The sequence below is a fragment of the Temnothorax nylanderi genome, unplaced genomic scaffold (genome assembly GCF_030848795.1).
Source record: "Temnothorax nylanderi isolate EJ_2023f unplaced genomic scaffold, tnyl_v1.0 TNYL_tig0022_pilon, whole genome shotgun sequence".
NCBI lineage: Eukaryota > Metazoa > Arthropoda > Insecta > Hymenoptera > Formicidae > Temnothorax > Temnothorax nylanderi.
In genome coordinates this window covers 1,828,933-1,845,711 of record NW_027249084.1, presented here as the reverse complement: position 1 = coordinate 1,845,711, position 16,779 = coordinate 1,828,933, and the positions used below count along the sequence as shown (strand labels likewise).

The 16,779-nt window shown below is 32.2% G+C and overlaps 2 protein-coding genes and 1 pseudogene across 4 annotated transcripts; all 3 read right to left on the bottom strand.

The window, feature by feature from the left end:
* Positions 1-1,356: 1,356 nt before the first annotated feature.
* Positions 1,357-8,687, bottom strand: LOC139769492 (F-box/LRR-repeat protein 4-like). 3 transcript variants are annotated; one of them, XM_071700600.1, is made up of 8 exons: positions 8,531-8,687; positions 4,179-4,442; positions 3,945-4,068; positions 3,397-3,853; positions 3,136-3,304; positions 2,666-3,020; positions 2,271-2,586; positions 1,357-2,120 (listed from the first exon to the last, which is right to left on the bottom strand). In XM_071700600.1, exons 2-8 carry the CDS (start codon positions 4,431-4,433, stop codon positions 1,766-1,768), a joined length of 2,031 nt encoding a protein of 676 aa, XP_071556701.1. In that variant the 5' UTR covers positions 4,434-4,442; positions 8,531-8,687; the 3' UTR covers positions 1,357-1,765. The 3 variants fall into 3 exon arrangements, with proteins under 3 accessions (XP_071556701.1, XP_071556700.1, XP_071556702.1); XM_071700599.1 differs by lacking the exon at positions 8,531-8,687 and adding an exon at positions 5,210-5,377; XM_071700601.1 differs by lacking the exons at positions 1,357-2,120; positions 2,271-2,586; positions 8,531-8,687 and adding an exon at positions 5,210-7,395 and having other exon boundaries at positions 2,885-3,020; positions 3,131-3,304.
* Positions 5,504-6,666, bottom strand: LOC139769525 (uncharacterized; annotated as a pseudogene).
* Positions 8,688-10,895: 2,208 nt separating the features above from the next.
* On the bottom strand, positions 10,896-15,180 carry LOC139769491 (sulfotransferase 1E1). Its single transcript, XM_071700598.1, has 6 exons — positions 15,154-15,180; positions 14,163-14,764; positions 13,450-13,745; positions 12,833-12,959; positions 11,822-11,916; positions 10,896-11,426 (listed from the first exon to the last, which is right to left on the bottom strand). The coding sequence occupies exons 2-6, from the start codon at positions 14,368-14,370 to the stop codon at positions 11,109-11,111; spliced, it is 1,044 nt and encodes a 347-aa protein (XP_071556699.1). The 5' UTR covers positions 14,371-14,764; positions 15,154-15,180; the 3' UTR covers positions 10,896-11,108.
* Between the last annotated feature and the right edge of the window lie 1,599 nt (positions 15,181-16,779).

Sequence of the window (16,779 nt, the reverse complement as noted above, 5' to 3'; positions counted from 1 at the left end):
AAATGAATGTACAACGTACAGTTCTTTACATTACCTTACCAGGTAAAATTCCAGCTTTCCGGTATTACGGACGGTTATATATATTGGCTACATTTGGCGCAATACGAATGAATAATTTTATATCTATTCGCAAAACAGCATATTAGGATTAATCTGTTTTTATATTGTAGTATGAGAAAATACGCCTATAGCACGATGTTATCTCATCTCGTTTTCCCAAAAATTCCTCCTTATATTTTGGAGCCGATTCCATCTTTGCTACCACCTGCTCCGGACACTCTGTTAAACTCCATTTTTTGCAACTGCTCAAAAAGTTGCGGATTTAATTGTGGCTCCAGAAAAATGGGTTTAAAATGTTCAGCAGTGTGTGGACATTGCCATGGCCAGTCTTGCCTTAACGCAGCAACTGATGCAATCGAAGAATGCTATATCAATAGCTACGAAGACGAACCTGCAGATTTCTTGGCGGAAGTCATAGAAATTGAAGAAGTTGACGCAGAAGTTATGGATATCGACCCAACGGAGGGAATTGAAGAACAAGCAGAAACTTAATAGCAAAATTTGTGATTTTTTACGTTTGCAAAAGAATGTTTGCTATGGAAATTGATTTGTTTCATTTCTCTCACAAAAACAATAGATAAGACCTAACGGGGACATCACGTAAAAAAAACGCGCTTAGCACTGTACCTCCGAGGTGGTGTGGAAAACGGTGCATTATCTCTGAGAAACGTAAATTTTTATACAAAACTACTATAAGTAAATATATAGTTCTTTGTTTAAACAGGATTTTTCGCGACAACTCGCATATTTACATAAAATAAATAAAAATTGAAAAAAATGGCGGATTATTGCGATGTAGGACCTAAAAGTAAACATTTCAAGCTTTCGATTGCTTTCTTAAAAAATTTTCTAGCGCAATTTTTTGCCAAGTTATGACGATTTTAATTTTAACGTTTCATCAAAAATTTTAAAAATGACTGAAAATGTCAATAGCTTGATTTTAAAGCAAAAAATTTTTGTAATTTTTTTCCTCTGGTACGGTCCAAGTATGAAGTGTATACTGTAATATGCTGCTGGCGGTTTTTTTTTTTAATAATTTGGAACCTACTTGTGACTGATTTTATGAAAAAAGGCAAAAAATGCATGTAACTAATTTGTTTAAACCATCGTAGAATTTTCAAAAATTATCATAGAATAACGAACCAAATTGCATTAAAAAGCTGGAAGTTTCTACTTTTCAACGATTCTTTGAACATTTCTGTACGATGATTCGTTCAAAAGATATGACATTTTTTGTGCAACGCTTCAATTTATTTGACGTCTGTCAGTACGTCCGTAAATTTACTGCGCAGCGTATATCTTGCAAAATTTATTACGTGAAAAGTATTATTTGTACAAAAAAAACTTATAGAACATTTTTTGTAGAGAATTTTATAAGCTACAAATTTTGTAATAACTATTTTTGCCGTAGGACTAATGAATAAAGAAATATTCGCGAAAAACTATTATTCTTTACCTTTGACCCTCTGTACAATTTTTGGCAGTAATCACATCGATGGAGACATTTCACATATTGTTTTTAACGACGAAATAAAGGTCCATGCAAAAATTTAGCTACATGCGAATTATTCCGCAGAAAAATCCTAATTTCTCTGTACTATCTTGTGCACCGGATAATTAAAAAAAATTGTTTAATTTTTATATTTCAAAATAGTACACATAAACTTCATTTTATGTAAACAAAAGTAAACAAAAACTATTCAAATTATCGGTCTGAGTGTCTGTCGTATGTATAGACGGATACATGCGGATATTTCTCTTTCCATTGATTAACCAATTGATCACTTATATTACAGTAACAGAGATAAAACTCCTGCAGTTTAGGACATTGTTCCAAAATAACGGACCAAATATGATGTATATCAGGGTCATCTCTCTGTCGACAAAGATATAACTTTTTCAAGTGCCTGCACTGCGCTAATAATTCCAACTTATGATCAGTGAGGACAGGATCGAACAAATAAATTTCTTGCAAGTGTTGATAAGAAGGAAGTAATCTAAATAAGCTGTCATCAGTAGCTGGGTATTCGTCTGTGCCACAAAAATATGAGTATTCCGCTCTGCAACAAAAATCATATATAATTAGTACAGTATTTTGCGAAGAAAAAATTCATGTAACTTTTTCAAGATGCTCGCAAGAGAAGCAAACAAATTTCAATAAAGAATACAATAATGTGTATTTAAAAAAAAAATGTAGCACACACACTTACAGAAAAAGGCTCACTTTTCGTAAATTCTTACAGTTAGCGAGAGCATTAATAGCCTGAGATGTAAGACTACGAGAGTTCAGTGAATATATTACTTCCAAGTCACGACACGAATTTAGAGCTGCATCATTTATACAGCTATCAATTGCATCTCCCGATAGTAACTCACGCATCCGTTGATTATTTTGCAGTATTTTGCAAAGACGTTCAGTTGTTATATATGTATCACAAAAGTTTATATGTTCCAAATTATTTAGCCTTTCGAGATACGAAAAAGCTTCGTCGTATAATCCGTCAGTACAACGATCTAGGTCCAATTCTAAGAAAAATTTGTATTAGTTGTTATGCAATTTACCCATAATCTTGACAATTATATACATATTACTATATGCATATACCTTTCAAATTTTTGCATGTCTCTGAAATTTCAAGTAGGACAGGATTTAAATCCATGCGGCAGCCACTTAATCTTAAATGCGTTAAACGCCTGCCGCAATTATGAAGAAAGTTCACGAAATTATCAACATCAAAGTTGCTTCTTGTAAGATCTAATTGTTGCAAATATTTACATCTAGGTGTAAAATAACAAAATATATCGCACATATATTTGTCAGATTCAATCCATCGCATGTTCAAACGTGTATAAAGTAGAGGATTCCGTGTTAAAATATCAAAGCGCCTATTATTTACTTCATTCATGCGGCATAATGTGACCAAATCTAAGTATTTAAATATTTTTAGTAGTATTTCATTCTGTAAAGATAAAATATAATTAATATAATACAAAATAAATACTTTAATACTCAAAGTACGAAATGTCAATGCAATAAATATTGTGATGAGAAATAGACTTCTTAGAATACTTTACTGGAAGCGTAGATAAACTGCAACGCGATGGCTCCTTATAACTTTTCGATAGAATACGACGCGAGTATCTCTGTCCAAGAGGTTGCACATATCCAGGGATTACCTCTTGAGATGCCTTTTTGCACTTTTTGTGCTTCAAATTACTTTTATAATTAATCCTTCTTATTTCGCTGCAAATATCATCGGAACAAATTGATTTTCATTATTAACAGAAAAAAAGGATTTAAATATATATATATTACCTAATGTACAATAGTAATACCTTTTATAAATAACACAATATTCAGAAAAATTTAGTTGCAGATGAACTATATCCAAGTGCGCATTTTTTGAACCTGCTGTTAAATTATGAACATTGTCGTGGTGTGGAGAGTACATGCTGTTAATTCTTTTTAACAGATTACTTAAACTCTCGTTAGGATTTCTAGGAAGGATCAAATCTGATGTACCGATAAGCATCGCGGCTTCCAGTCTTGTATAAGATTTATGTGAGCTATCCTTGAACACTAGTCTGAGCATTTTTGTTTTGAAGTCGCACGGATGCGATAACGGTGGAGAAAATAATCTTGATTTTGAGAGTACAATCTCAGACGATTCATCCCACAACTGAATCCAGTGATTATTGGAATCTTGAGCCGAAATTTGAATTACGCCTCCAGGACGAATTGTTTCGTAAATAGAGACTCTGACTGGATATACAGCTTCATGAAACTCGATATCTTAAAAATAGAAAATATAATTATACTCTCTACTCAAAAAAACCGTATCTTCTTTAACAATATCTTATTTATCGATTCGAATATTACATACCAATATAATTATTTTCGCTCGTCATATGGTCCCGTGTATACCATGGAGTAACATCAATATACGATCTCATGTAATCTTTGTTTTGCCACGGAGATATTGAAATATCAAAATCATTCTTTCTCGGCTATGTTAGAAAATCGAAATGTGTCAAATAGAAAATCTTGTAACTTAAATTTATAGATAGCGATTACTTTGTACAGGACAATAACAGAAAATACCAGGAAATACACATACTTCGACGTATTTTTCTCCAAAAGAACATGGTACAGGAATTTTTTCGCCATATTTTACATAGGGTGGTGGTCCAATTATGTAACAGGAAGTATAGATCGTGCTAAAATTCTGATAGTTTCTTCTCGTGGTAACAAATCTTTTCTTCACAAATTGATAGACAAAGTCAACACTATCCTCTTCTCCTACGGATACTCTGCCAATGTAGGGATATCGATTACAATTCTCGCAATTTAAAGATTTATTGTGGGTTGTCATATTGTCTCTCTAAAAGAATACAAAAAATATGGAGAATAATAATCCTTTCCTTTTTAGCATATGCTAAAATGCATTATAATATTATATATATTAATAATTATAGCGTTAAGATTATATGTATAATCTAACAATAAGTTTATCTTGCTTCCATTCGCATTGCTAGTACTGACATTATTACATAGTCTGCATGTGTGTGTCAAATATCATTATTAAATAATGAATTATTTTAAAGAAAATAACAGTTATTTTTTAATTTTGTTAATGTAGAAGAATGTTCTTTTATAAATCTGAAATATCGAGAGCTCTGTGTTCTTCTACTACCACGTGGCACACACGTGCACGAGCACAAAAGAAAGAACAAAAAAATTACACAATTTAGATTCGCCAGAGTTACACGCTCACATTCGCCAGAGTTACGCTTAATTTCTAAATGACTATAAAGTTTCATTCTACAATAGTCGTAAGAGTAGATGTAAGACGCGTAAGCACAGCCCAGGTGGCACATATTATTTTTATATACGTTTTTTGAACGTATACATAATTATATAACCGTAAAGAACCATTAAGAAACGTTTGAACAAAAATGTTTTTAAAACCATAATTTAAGAAACGTATTTTTTACGTTTCTACAGTTAACAAAAATATCTATTTGTTAAATTTTTCCTTTCAAAATTATAATTTGCTTTATCTATATACATAGTAGCTTTAATAGCCTTTTTGAAACATTTAAATTTATATTGCACTAATTATTATTGCACAAATTAATTTCGTCCTACCGGTCTTAATCTATTTGTCATCGGACAAATCTGAGCTTAGAAAACTTCCAACAGTTGCAAAATAAACGTTCTGCTGAACGTGGCCATTGAAAGAACATTTATACGTGTTTCGTTTTGAAGAACTTCCTGAACTGGTGCACATCAGTAATACAATTGAGTTAGAGTACAAGACAAGTATAATTTTGTTTTACCTTAGAAATGAAAAAAGAAGGTAATTTTCGGGAATTTTTTTCAGGGGAACTATTGGAATTATCGGGTTCGGGTTTTTTGTAGTTAAAAATATACACTTTCAAGAATGTTTTAAATTTTTTTTATTACAAAATGTTGCAAATTCACGGAGTACTGGAATCGACTACGGAGTGCCGTAAAAAAATGTTCCAAAACGGTACCCAGCGGCGATTCGTCAAAAATCATCTAAAACAAAAAAATCAAACAGGAAATGAAAATGGATACTATTATCTTTGGAGTGTCATAGCCGATTTTAAAAATATCGATTTTTTACAAAATGGCGGGCGCTTGAAATCGACGTAGCAATTTTCAAGAAAAAATTCGTTCCTTTTTTACCTAAAAAATAAAAACTAAGAATTGAAAAAAAAATCCTATGACACGCGATAGATAATTTATACAATAACCACGAGAAAGTCCAAGTTCATCGGTTCAGTGGTTTTCGAGATATTTTGAATACCAGTTTAAAAAACGTTGTTTTAAGAAAAAATGCGTTTGAAAATGTTTCGATGGATAAATTATGAAATTTGTTCAACTTACACAGAGTCATCGATACCAGGTCCATAATATAGATTTTCCGAAGTGGAAGGTACGCCCACATATCTTCTAAAGTTTGTTGTCGACGCCGTAGTCGCCCTTCTTTCGTTTGTTCTTGCGCTCATACCTCGGCTTGCTCTATGCGGCGGTCATCTTCGCCTTCAGCGTACAGGTGTGCGTTCGGTCCAACAGAAATTCCCATGACGTTCATTATTTGTAGTAATGATGTGACTCCATTGTTAAATATGCAAGTTGCTGTGTACGTAGCAATTTCAACAATTGCAGCCCCGCTGTGCATCGTTTTTGGAGCTATCTTCCAAATTAATTGGTTAAAGCTTTCGTTGCTGTTCTGCGTATAACCACTAACACAGCGCTCCAATAACGTGTCCTTACTGAAGTCTTCGTATATCGGTTTGATGACCATCAAAACCGAGTCCGGTAATGCCGAATAAGAAATAATCGTGACGAAAATTACGCAGTTCCCCTTTAGCTTTTGCTTGTTGTCACTTGCACCACGAGTCGAAGCAATTATGTTCAGGCTTGCTGTCTGTGGAGCTGTAATGGTAAAAAGTTGCCCATATAAGGGTACGAAGGTATGGAAGACGGCTGGCATGATGAACACAAAACCAAAATTTTGAATCCCAGTCTTCGGATGCTTTCTGATTTGAACTGTACGTCACCTCCGCACGTTTTGCATTTCATACATTCTGACAAAGCAGAAAACACCGTCACAAAATTCAAAATTCGATATCCGATGCTTAATTCTTCTGGCACTGGAACGTCTCGTGCACCTTTCAATTTTTTGGCACTGGCACTAACATTCAATTCAGTTCTTTTTGCATCGTATCGATTTTTAGGCGGCATTTTCTTCCTTTTGCGATCTTTCCGAAATTTTCCCGATCTGTGGCTCTCTCTAGAACCTTTTTTCTCTTCCATCTTTACTCCTGAATACTTTATTCACAAACGAAGGCTTCGACACTTGCTCTAACGCACAGCTACACGAACGGCAAGCTATTGACGAAGCACGCTAAGTTTCTGTCAGGATAGCCGTTGCTTTTAAAATATGACAGAGACAGGCTATGAAAGACCAATAAAATACCGTTATACCAAGAAACACAATGGATCCGAGCACAATAAGACCGAAGGGACGGTTAGACCGTGCTACCTGAGCGACGCGTCGTGCTGCTACCTGTGCGACCCGACGCGACGTACGCGGCACCCGTCCAACGAATGCATTTACTCTCTGGGCTATAACTTTGTAATTTTTTGGAAATTCCACTTGAAATTTTCACCAGACATTCTTAACATATCAAACATAAAGAAAATGTAAAAATTGAAAAATCGATTTTTCGGACCCTGCTGGGTGTATATATTCCCCCTTAACTCATTGCACGAATGTGCACCAGTTCAGGAATTTCTTCGAAAAAGAATAGACGTCATAGATGGTATATGCATAAAGCTTGTAGAACATTCTCACGGACGTCTCAAAGACGTCATAAACACGTTCAAAAGACGTGAAAAGTATGAATTTTAAATGTCTTTATCTAAAATGTCTTTATCATTAAAACAAAACGTTTCTATATAATAGTTTTTTAAACGTTATTTTAGATGGTATATGCATAAAGCTTGTAGAACATTCTCACGCACGTCTCAAAGACGTCATAAACACGTTCAAAAGACGTGAAAAGTAGGAATTTTAAATGTCTTTATCTAAAATGTCTTTATCATTAAAACAAAACGTTTCTATATAATAGTTTTTTAAACGTTATTTTAGATGGTATATGCATAAAGCTTGTAGAACATTCTCACGCACGTCTCAAAGACGTCATAAACACGTTCAAAAGACGTGAAAAGTAGGAATTTTAAATGTCTTTATCTAAAATGTCTTTATCATTAAAACAAAACGTTTCTATATAATAGTTTTTTAAACGTTATTTTAGATGGTATATGCATAAAGCTTGTAGAACATTCTCACGCACGTCTCAAAGACGTCATAAACACGTTCAAAAGACGTGAAAAGTAGGAATTTTAAATGTCTTTATCTAAAATGTCTTTATCATTAAAACAAAACGTTTCTATATAATAGTTTTTTAAACGTTATTTTATCGGAAAAGAAACGTTCCATCGAACGTTTTTCGAATTGACATTTTTACTCATGAGAAACGTTTCTAGAAATCGGTTATAAAACGTTTCGGAAAAACGCTTATAAAACATTTCTGAAACGTGTATGTGCTACCTGGGAGTAAGCTATTGACTAATAAGATTTTTACAATCCAAGAATAATCGATTGTAGTTAATCAACTTTTACTGCTTACGTCTTATCGCATACTCTTACAGTTATTGTAGAATGGGTTTAAAATTTTCCGAAATGTATTTTTTATCTTACTCAATGTATCTTTTATCTCATTTTCTGATATAGGTTGTAGCGATCTAACAATAAGTCGCACAAAAGGTCACACAGTGAATATAAGAATAAATTATCTACCGGAAATTTAACTCGCAACTGAATCAAAAAATTAATCAGAAAAACTAATTTCTATCGATTTTCATACTACTTACTGTTTATCAGCAAGAGAGTAGTAGGTCTACACAGTACTGTTCTTTCGTGGACACTGTTGGGACTTGGACCCTCCACCATCTGACTGTGCGGCGGCTGTGTGCTCGGCGTTCGGCCAGCTTCGAGCGGCCGAAAAGCGCAGACATACATCTGCAGCGGAGAGAAAGATAGAGTGGTCATGCCCGCGTTTTGGCTGTACCCGAATCCTGTCGGTATGTGCACGTTTTTGTGGTTCTCTTCCGTTCTATGTCCACTATGTAATGTCAACGATTTTTTCGTTCTCTTCCGTTAGATTCACGATTTTTTGGTTTTATTTCCAAAGAGAATAAAAAATCGTAGACATAGCACCACAAAAACGTGCACATACCGACAGGATTCGGGTACAGCCAAAACGTGAACACTCATCTTTCTCTCTGATCTGCAGTCTCTTTCTTGCTCGAGCTAGCGTCGCCAGCCACGAGAATCGTAAAATTCTATCGCACTCGGCTCGCGCGTCTTACTCGCGTCTTCGCGTGTAGTCCCTTTCCGCACTAAGCGCGAGACATTATCGTGTCTCTTGATTATGTCACAATTAAAACGTAAAAATTATTAATTAAATAAATCTTTAATTATATTGAAATTTATCCTGTACATAAAAAATATAAATTAAATACATTTATAATCTCTACATTTATTTAAATACATTTGAACAAATGATTTTCTTCAAATATAATAAGAGCCAGTAAATTTCATTGCAATCTCAAGATTCAATACATACGATAATACTTATAGAACAATATAAATAATTTTATATACACAATTTCAACATGTTCTGCGAGATTCTTAAAATTTGCAAGCAAATTAAATAATAAAATAATTGTATTAGTTAAAATTCTTACCTTTTTTCAAAATGTCAGGTTAATGAAAACAATAATCAGTTAGCAAATAAATACTATATACAAATCATGGCACTCATAGATCTAATTGGTGGATAATTATATTATCATCATTCATCATTATATATACTGATATATTTTTACGTAATTTTAAAAAATTATGTAGTACATATAATAAGTGAATATTACCTGTAGTCCCTATTTTTTTATTAATTTTAAAATCTTTAAGCTAAATTTAAAGTCATTAAGATGGCTTTAATTAGAATTAATTACATTTATTCATTTAATCAGTTCTTTTGTACTTATTAAATGAACTTAACCTGGGCACACCAAGTATTTTCTTCACTATAATCCAGTTGATCTTTAATCATCTGTAGTCCTATAATAATTTTTTTGCGTTTTCAAATTTGCATGAAATAACAGTAGATGCGTTAAACTATTGCTGCTTATACTTTTGAATCCATTAAAATGTTTCTGCATATACCTTTGGATGTATAAAACTTTCTTTTGCGTACACTTTTCGATACATTAAGTTTTTGCTGAATATACTTTTAGATGCATTATATAATTCTTATACTTAAGTACACTGAAGTTTTACCCATTAATTAGCAGTATATTTTTGAAGTAAGTTCTTTACAGCTAAGCTTTTTTTAGGTCTCTTTTTAGTATTAAAATACTTAGTTATAATTGTATTAATTTCATATCTATTTTAGAACAATTTATCTTTGAATAATTCAATTCTTTTAAACATCTATTACATACTGCTAGATATTTTTTTGTATATATTTTTTGCATATTTGTTTTATGTACTTGGCATGTCTTCTTTTCACCTTTGTAAGGTTTCTTATTTTACGGGATTATGAGTTATTGGCGTTTTTTATATTAAATCTTTTCCGCCTTTGTAAAGTTCGTTTTTTGTAAGATAATAAAATAGGCTTTTGCACAGAAAATAATTAGAGATACAAGGGCCAGTATTCATAGTCGGATCTTATATTTAAGATCATCTTAAGTCTGGTCAAAGGCAGTCTTAAGACTTCGTCCAGCCAATCAAATGACCGTATTAGCAACTTAAAACATTACTTGAGACGGTCTTGAAATAAGATCAGATTATGAATACCGGCCAAGGAGCTCGTGTACTTGGCGTAATTTTTTTATCTTCTTGAAAAGATAATTTTGTATAAATTTATATATACATTAAATTATATACACACACAATTCTGTTGTGATTTCACGTAAATTCTAAGTCGCATAAGACGAACTTCAAACCATAATAAAGCATAAAAACCTGGCGTAAGTAATAAACAAAAAAAGAACGAAGTAAGTTCTTCAAACATTTTTTATGTTGTAGATATTTAATAAATAAAATTTATGAAATATTTATTACTCTATTGTGATGTGTTTTCGTAGCCTATTAGAAAATTATAGCTTTATCTAAATGATATATTTGACGATTATATTTTGCTAAAAAGGTTTTTAATTAATGACATTAATGTTTATTATATTGGTAATCTTTTATTTGAACAATATGTAATATCGGCATTCTGTACATAATTGACACTATCAATAACTATTAACTCTTATAAGCCCTCTGTGTGTAATTATTTCAATTAAATTCCTCTTATTAAATGCGTAAAATACATGTACATTCATTAAATAATTAAACTTTATTTAGAGATTAAAATCTTTCTGATCTTTTGACGACTTTTCAATTGTTGTCATTTATGTTGTTGTTATTATTGTTGAAAAATGGGAAACGCAAATCGGTGTCTGTGAGATTTTCTTCGATCCATTTGTCTGCCTTGGCATTTATTTCCGCAGTAAATATATTTTTCCAATTAGTGCCTCCTTTTCTCACGAAACTGTCCTCGGCGATGATCCCACAAGCAAGCAACTCAGAGTAGTTGACCATCGGATTGTTCCGGAAATTCTTAATGTCCAGATAATCCACAACCTTGCTAATTTCTTCGTCAGTATATGTCTTATTCAGAAATTTCGCTACCTTCTTAATTGCTTTCGGAAAATCCTAGAAGACGTTTAACTCAATTTTCTCTACATTCTTATATAAAAATCAAAAGAGCAAGCAACAGGATGTTAATTATTTAACAAAAAAGTTATTATATAATTAATATATATGAGTTTAGTTTGGAATTTAAATATTTGAAGTAAAAAGATGAATTATAATCATATTATTTTCATTATTCAAAATATATTAGAGTATATCATAAAACATTTTTTTAACATTGTATGCACTAAATGGTTAAGATAAGAACGAATAAAGAAAGAAAAATAGAAGAGTTTATTTCATACAACGTATCACTTTTAAAAATTGAAATAAAGAGATTATTTCATAAAATATTATATTAAATATGTGTTGAAAATGTATATTTGGTACATTGAGAACAAAAATAAAATACTTACGTGTGTCATCTCCTCGTAAAACATGAACAGGAGATTTTTGTTATTTCTCAAGGCCCACGCCTCTTTTAAATGTGCCCAATATGGACTCCAGGGAGCTGGAAGAACAAATTGTAAAGAACAAATTATATTAAGAATGTTTATCTTCTTTTTCCCCCCCTCCCAAAAAAATAAATATAAAGCCAATGCATTTTTTTGTCAGAAATATAAGCAGATATACAAAATGCCTCAGGAGGAGAGATCACTGATTTTTTTGAAAAGTCATAATATATAGGTCATTCTAAAAAAAAGATTTACTCAGACATTCGTCATTCCGAATAGTTTGCAAGCTGAAGCTGTTCGAATTTGGAGAGTAATACTTTTTTCCTTTCTTTTAATTGTACATAATTTTGCCTTAAGTTTGTTCATAAGATTAGAATAAAATTTGACGAAAGGAAAGTAGATACACAATGTGTTTTACCCATTTGTATATTAGTTGCTGTATAAATTGGTCAGAACGTTGTTGAGAGGCAACAAGTTCTAACTGCATAAATCAGGAGCCATCGCTGAAATTAATGTTCTAGCGCAAGAATATAATTTTGAATTTTTTTTTCTTAAGTTTTTTATTTTAAATTCTTTTCTTTGTTAAATTTACTAGAATTTTAATGTTCAAATTTTTGCTATATTGTGCGTATGGATTCGGCATTTTAAATTTTGAACGTTCAACTTCATATTCATATTCAACTATTTCTAAAACCCCTATTATATTAATTTTCGTCTAAATAAAAAAAATATATTTTTTATTTGTGATTTTAACATTGATTTTGCTATAAATTTTTTAATCTCTTGCTTCATATTTATATATTAACTCCTTAAGAATGCTTATTATGTATAACAAATCAATCGCCTAGACAAGACTTACAGGAAAAGATTGGACATCCGTAGAAGTGTTAAATAACACAAATATCTATGATAAGACACAGAGAGAGAGAAATGAAAAACACTTATTGCTTCATCTAAACATCTTTTACTTACTCAAACTATTTTGAAAGTAATCCCAAAAGGTGGCAAAATCGCCGATATATCCTTGAGTCTTCATTGCGCAATTAAGATGATACCAAGAGACTGCAACGTCTTTCGGATTGCGAGCAACGTAGACGACCTTTCGAAAAAAGCGTCGCAAAGTCATAAAGGGTGACATTTATTATACTAATAAATTCCTCAATTTTCTACATTCATTTTGGCCCGATTAATCGTCAAGACGTTTATAATCTTTGATACTTATATATATAAGCATCTCATTTTTAAAATAATTTAAATTAAATTATTAAATTTATTGCGAAAAATATTACCTCAGCCAGGGTTCGAACCTGGAAACTCCTTCATTCCGTGAAGGTGTCGTACCAATTCGACCACTGAGACATGTGATAATATTTATCGCAATAACTTGTATTAGAGAAATAATAATAGAAGATGGAAACACCGAAATTTTTATTCGGTTGGAGCACCATTACTTGGCCAGGTGTATCAAATTCAATGTAATTGTAATTCGCCAGTACGAAATAATAACTAAGACGTATGAATCGGCCTGACTGGCAATAATTTTATCGTCGTGACGATTCGACCATTGATTTTCTACATTCAGTTATTACCTTGCAACCAACATCTAAAAGTCCAGGGAGCATACTGAAAGGGAAGTGGCTCTTTATGAATCTAGGCGACGGCATTTTAGCAATAACTTCGTAACCGGGCTTGGCTATCTCCAGACATAGCTCTTGCTTCGCAATGTCCTCCTTATTCATTGACAAAAATTCACGAGTAACTTCAGGATGATTAAACATACTAAATTCAAGAAATGGAAACCTCTCTGTAAGTAGGCGCTTTCTTGCCAAGTCAAAGTTCAAATTGTTAGCCAACAGCCAGATAAGCTCTGACGTTACAGTAGTTCCTAAAAATAACAAAAGCAACAATTTCTTTTATCGCGTATCAAAAAAGGCAATTTATCTTTTCGCTCATTAGAACGATTCAAAATAAAATTCGAAAAGATTGAAATAAATAGAATACATTAGCGTAGATTTAATTAAGAAACATTTAAAAATAATTTTTAAAAAGTTGAAGAATTAATTAAATGATTTTGAAGAAAATTAGGATAAAACGTTTGAAAAATAATTAGAACGTTAATTAAAAGACGCCTAAAAAGTTAGGACGTTAAATAAAAAATAAGCCTGATTAAATTTAAATATCGTCGTAATGTTTTTATGTAATTTAAATCTTCATGTTTTATCGTTCGCGTCTATAGAATATTAATTGTCACGCTAGAAATATCTACGTGTCAAGAAATCACTATTGCAATCAATATACTGACCTGATCTGGAATGTGACAAAATCCACGTATCATCCGGCCTGGCTTCGAAATTATAGAATCCGGCACCCTGTTCAATATATCTATACGGGAAGAAGTATTTCTTCGGACCAACGAGCACAAAGCCAGTCCTCTCGCCCTTAAACAGCTTCAGCATCTCCCTCGTCTTCTCTTCCGGCAGAAGCTCGTACTTCGGGGGTTCTCGGGCCATCTTCGTCACTTATTCCTTTCCCAACTGATCGTCGATCGTTCAAAACTCGACAGTTAGCTGATTGTTATGATTTGCAGTCGCGATCAGTTATAAGAGACGGAGAGCCTCGATGATCACCAGCTTGACACGCGCGAGCAAATATCCGAATGAGAACTGAGAACTTCGCGCGTGAATTGACGCGGTGTGGGGGACTTTCCCTTTCCACCGGCGGCTTCTCCGTTCTCGATGGCTTCTCATTATTTCTCGGTCGCTTGACGTTTCTCAAATTGACAGTAGATTTGCTCAGATATTAATTGCAACAGATCATCTACGTTTTTGCATTAAACTCGTGTTTTGTCCGTAGAGTTTGCTGATATAATCTGATAGTAGGTTGTCGACAGAAATCGAGCAGAATCTGTCATTTCGTAGACATTTAAATGGAATACATTATTTAAATGGTTGCAAAATGATATATTTTATTCAGTTTCTGTAGTCAATATACTATATTCTGTTAATAGATTCTGTTATATATTTCTGCTGGCATTCTATACAAAATTTGTAGCAGACACTTTCAAAATCTGTTCTGAACAGATTTGGCTACTCGAGAAAAAAAATGCTATTTTCTGATATTTATAATATGTACCTAAAAATGTTCGATGACCCTAATGCTCGATTATGCACAGATTAAAGATACCAATAATCTTCACCAACTGAATGTTATCTTTAATGCTTTAATGCTGCTAGTCGAAAAATGAGTTTAGCAGAAGAATTTAGGTCAATCGGTCATAACTTTCTCCAACTTACCGTACTTTCTTCTTCCTTCCTGAAAAGCGTAGCGATTCTAGGTAGAACATAAAACTCATAATGACGTTATCACGACTTTATTCATCGCTTAAAAATCACTTTAACATCACTTTGACCTCATCATGACTGTTTTGCTTGGGATTTTGCTAATCTCAATCAAGAGGCGTTTAGAAGAAAATCAATTCTTATATTTCACATTTCTTAAATTTAATAAATTGTTTAAAATGTCGAAAGTCTATTTCAAGAATATTAGATAGAAATAATGTAAAATAATAATGTAATTACGGAAACTTTTGCAGGGCGCTTTGCACCACTGTCGTACGACCGATTGACTATCTCACAGATGTTCTAAACAAAGATACGCTCCTCAGCGTCAAAGAACACGGGTTTCTTAACAAAACTTAATTCTTTTAATGAGACCTATCTCCCCCTAAAGTACGTCCCATAGATCCCATTACACCCTCTATATATAATAAGTATTACAGAGATCGGATTTTTATGTAACTGCATATTTTTTTAGAAAGCAGATAGTAAAGTAAAGTCAAAATAGAATTTTGTCTTATCGAAAAAGTATTCTAAAAATGCACATTTAATTATACATATTGCGCATATTTGCATATTTGCATATTTTCGATTTTCAAGGATTCTTTCTTAATCTTTTTCAGATACAAAATAGCGTTCAAATAAAGCATAGAAAAAGCCATTGGAAAAAGAATTTCTTTTGTATCTGAAAAAGGACTCAGAATTGGTGACATAAAACGAATTTCTTTAGAACTCTTTAAAACAGAAATATGATACGGAAAAGTGTTTTATAAATCGGGAATTTAAAAAAAATTCTTTTTTAATTCTCCTTGCTATCTGCAGTCAACGTTGGAACTCGTTTATGTTGCGCAAACCATTCGATCAATCGATTCAATTTGATTCGATTCCATCGGTTTCCCGCGTCGGGACCGATCCTACCGCGTGAAGTTAAGGTGCAGTCATAAAGAATAGAGATAAGGAGGAACTATACGTTCGGACATGCGACGAAAACCGAGAACGTCTTTGATAAGTATTTGATTTCAAAATTTTTATTGTCAATTTAAAAATTCAGATTTTTATTTTGAGTACCAAAAAGTCATTAATAATTTAAGGTAATTTTTAATTTAAATTCGGTATTTAAAATTATCGTCAATTTTTCACAGCATTTAATTAATTTATTAAATAATGGGCATTTAATAAATAAAACGCTGAAGATTCGAGCTTTAGCTGAGCCAATGGTTAATTATTGCCATTTATCAATATATGAGTAACATTTATAGGTCTAGTAAAAATATGTTATTATACGTATTTTGAACGCTTTCGTATAATCCCGCGTTTAATTAAAATTGTTTTATTATATTGCTAATAATGTTATTTTTATTATGTATTTTGAATATTATTTTAATTTTGTATTTTTATATTTTTGTAATATAATTAAATTGTATGTGTGAAATGTTAGGATTAAAGATGCTCGTGTTACATAAAGTTTCTAATATTCTTTTAATATTCTAAAGTATATAATTTGCAATGAATAACGTGTAATTAATCGTTTTATTGCTATACTGTAGTGCAATTTTTTTTATGCGGATGGTTTCATGTAACCTC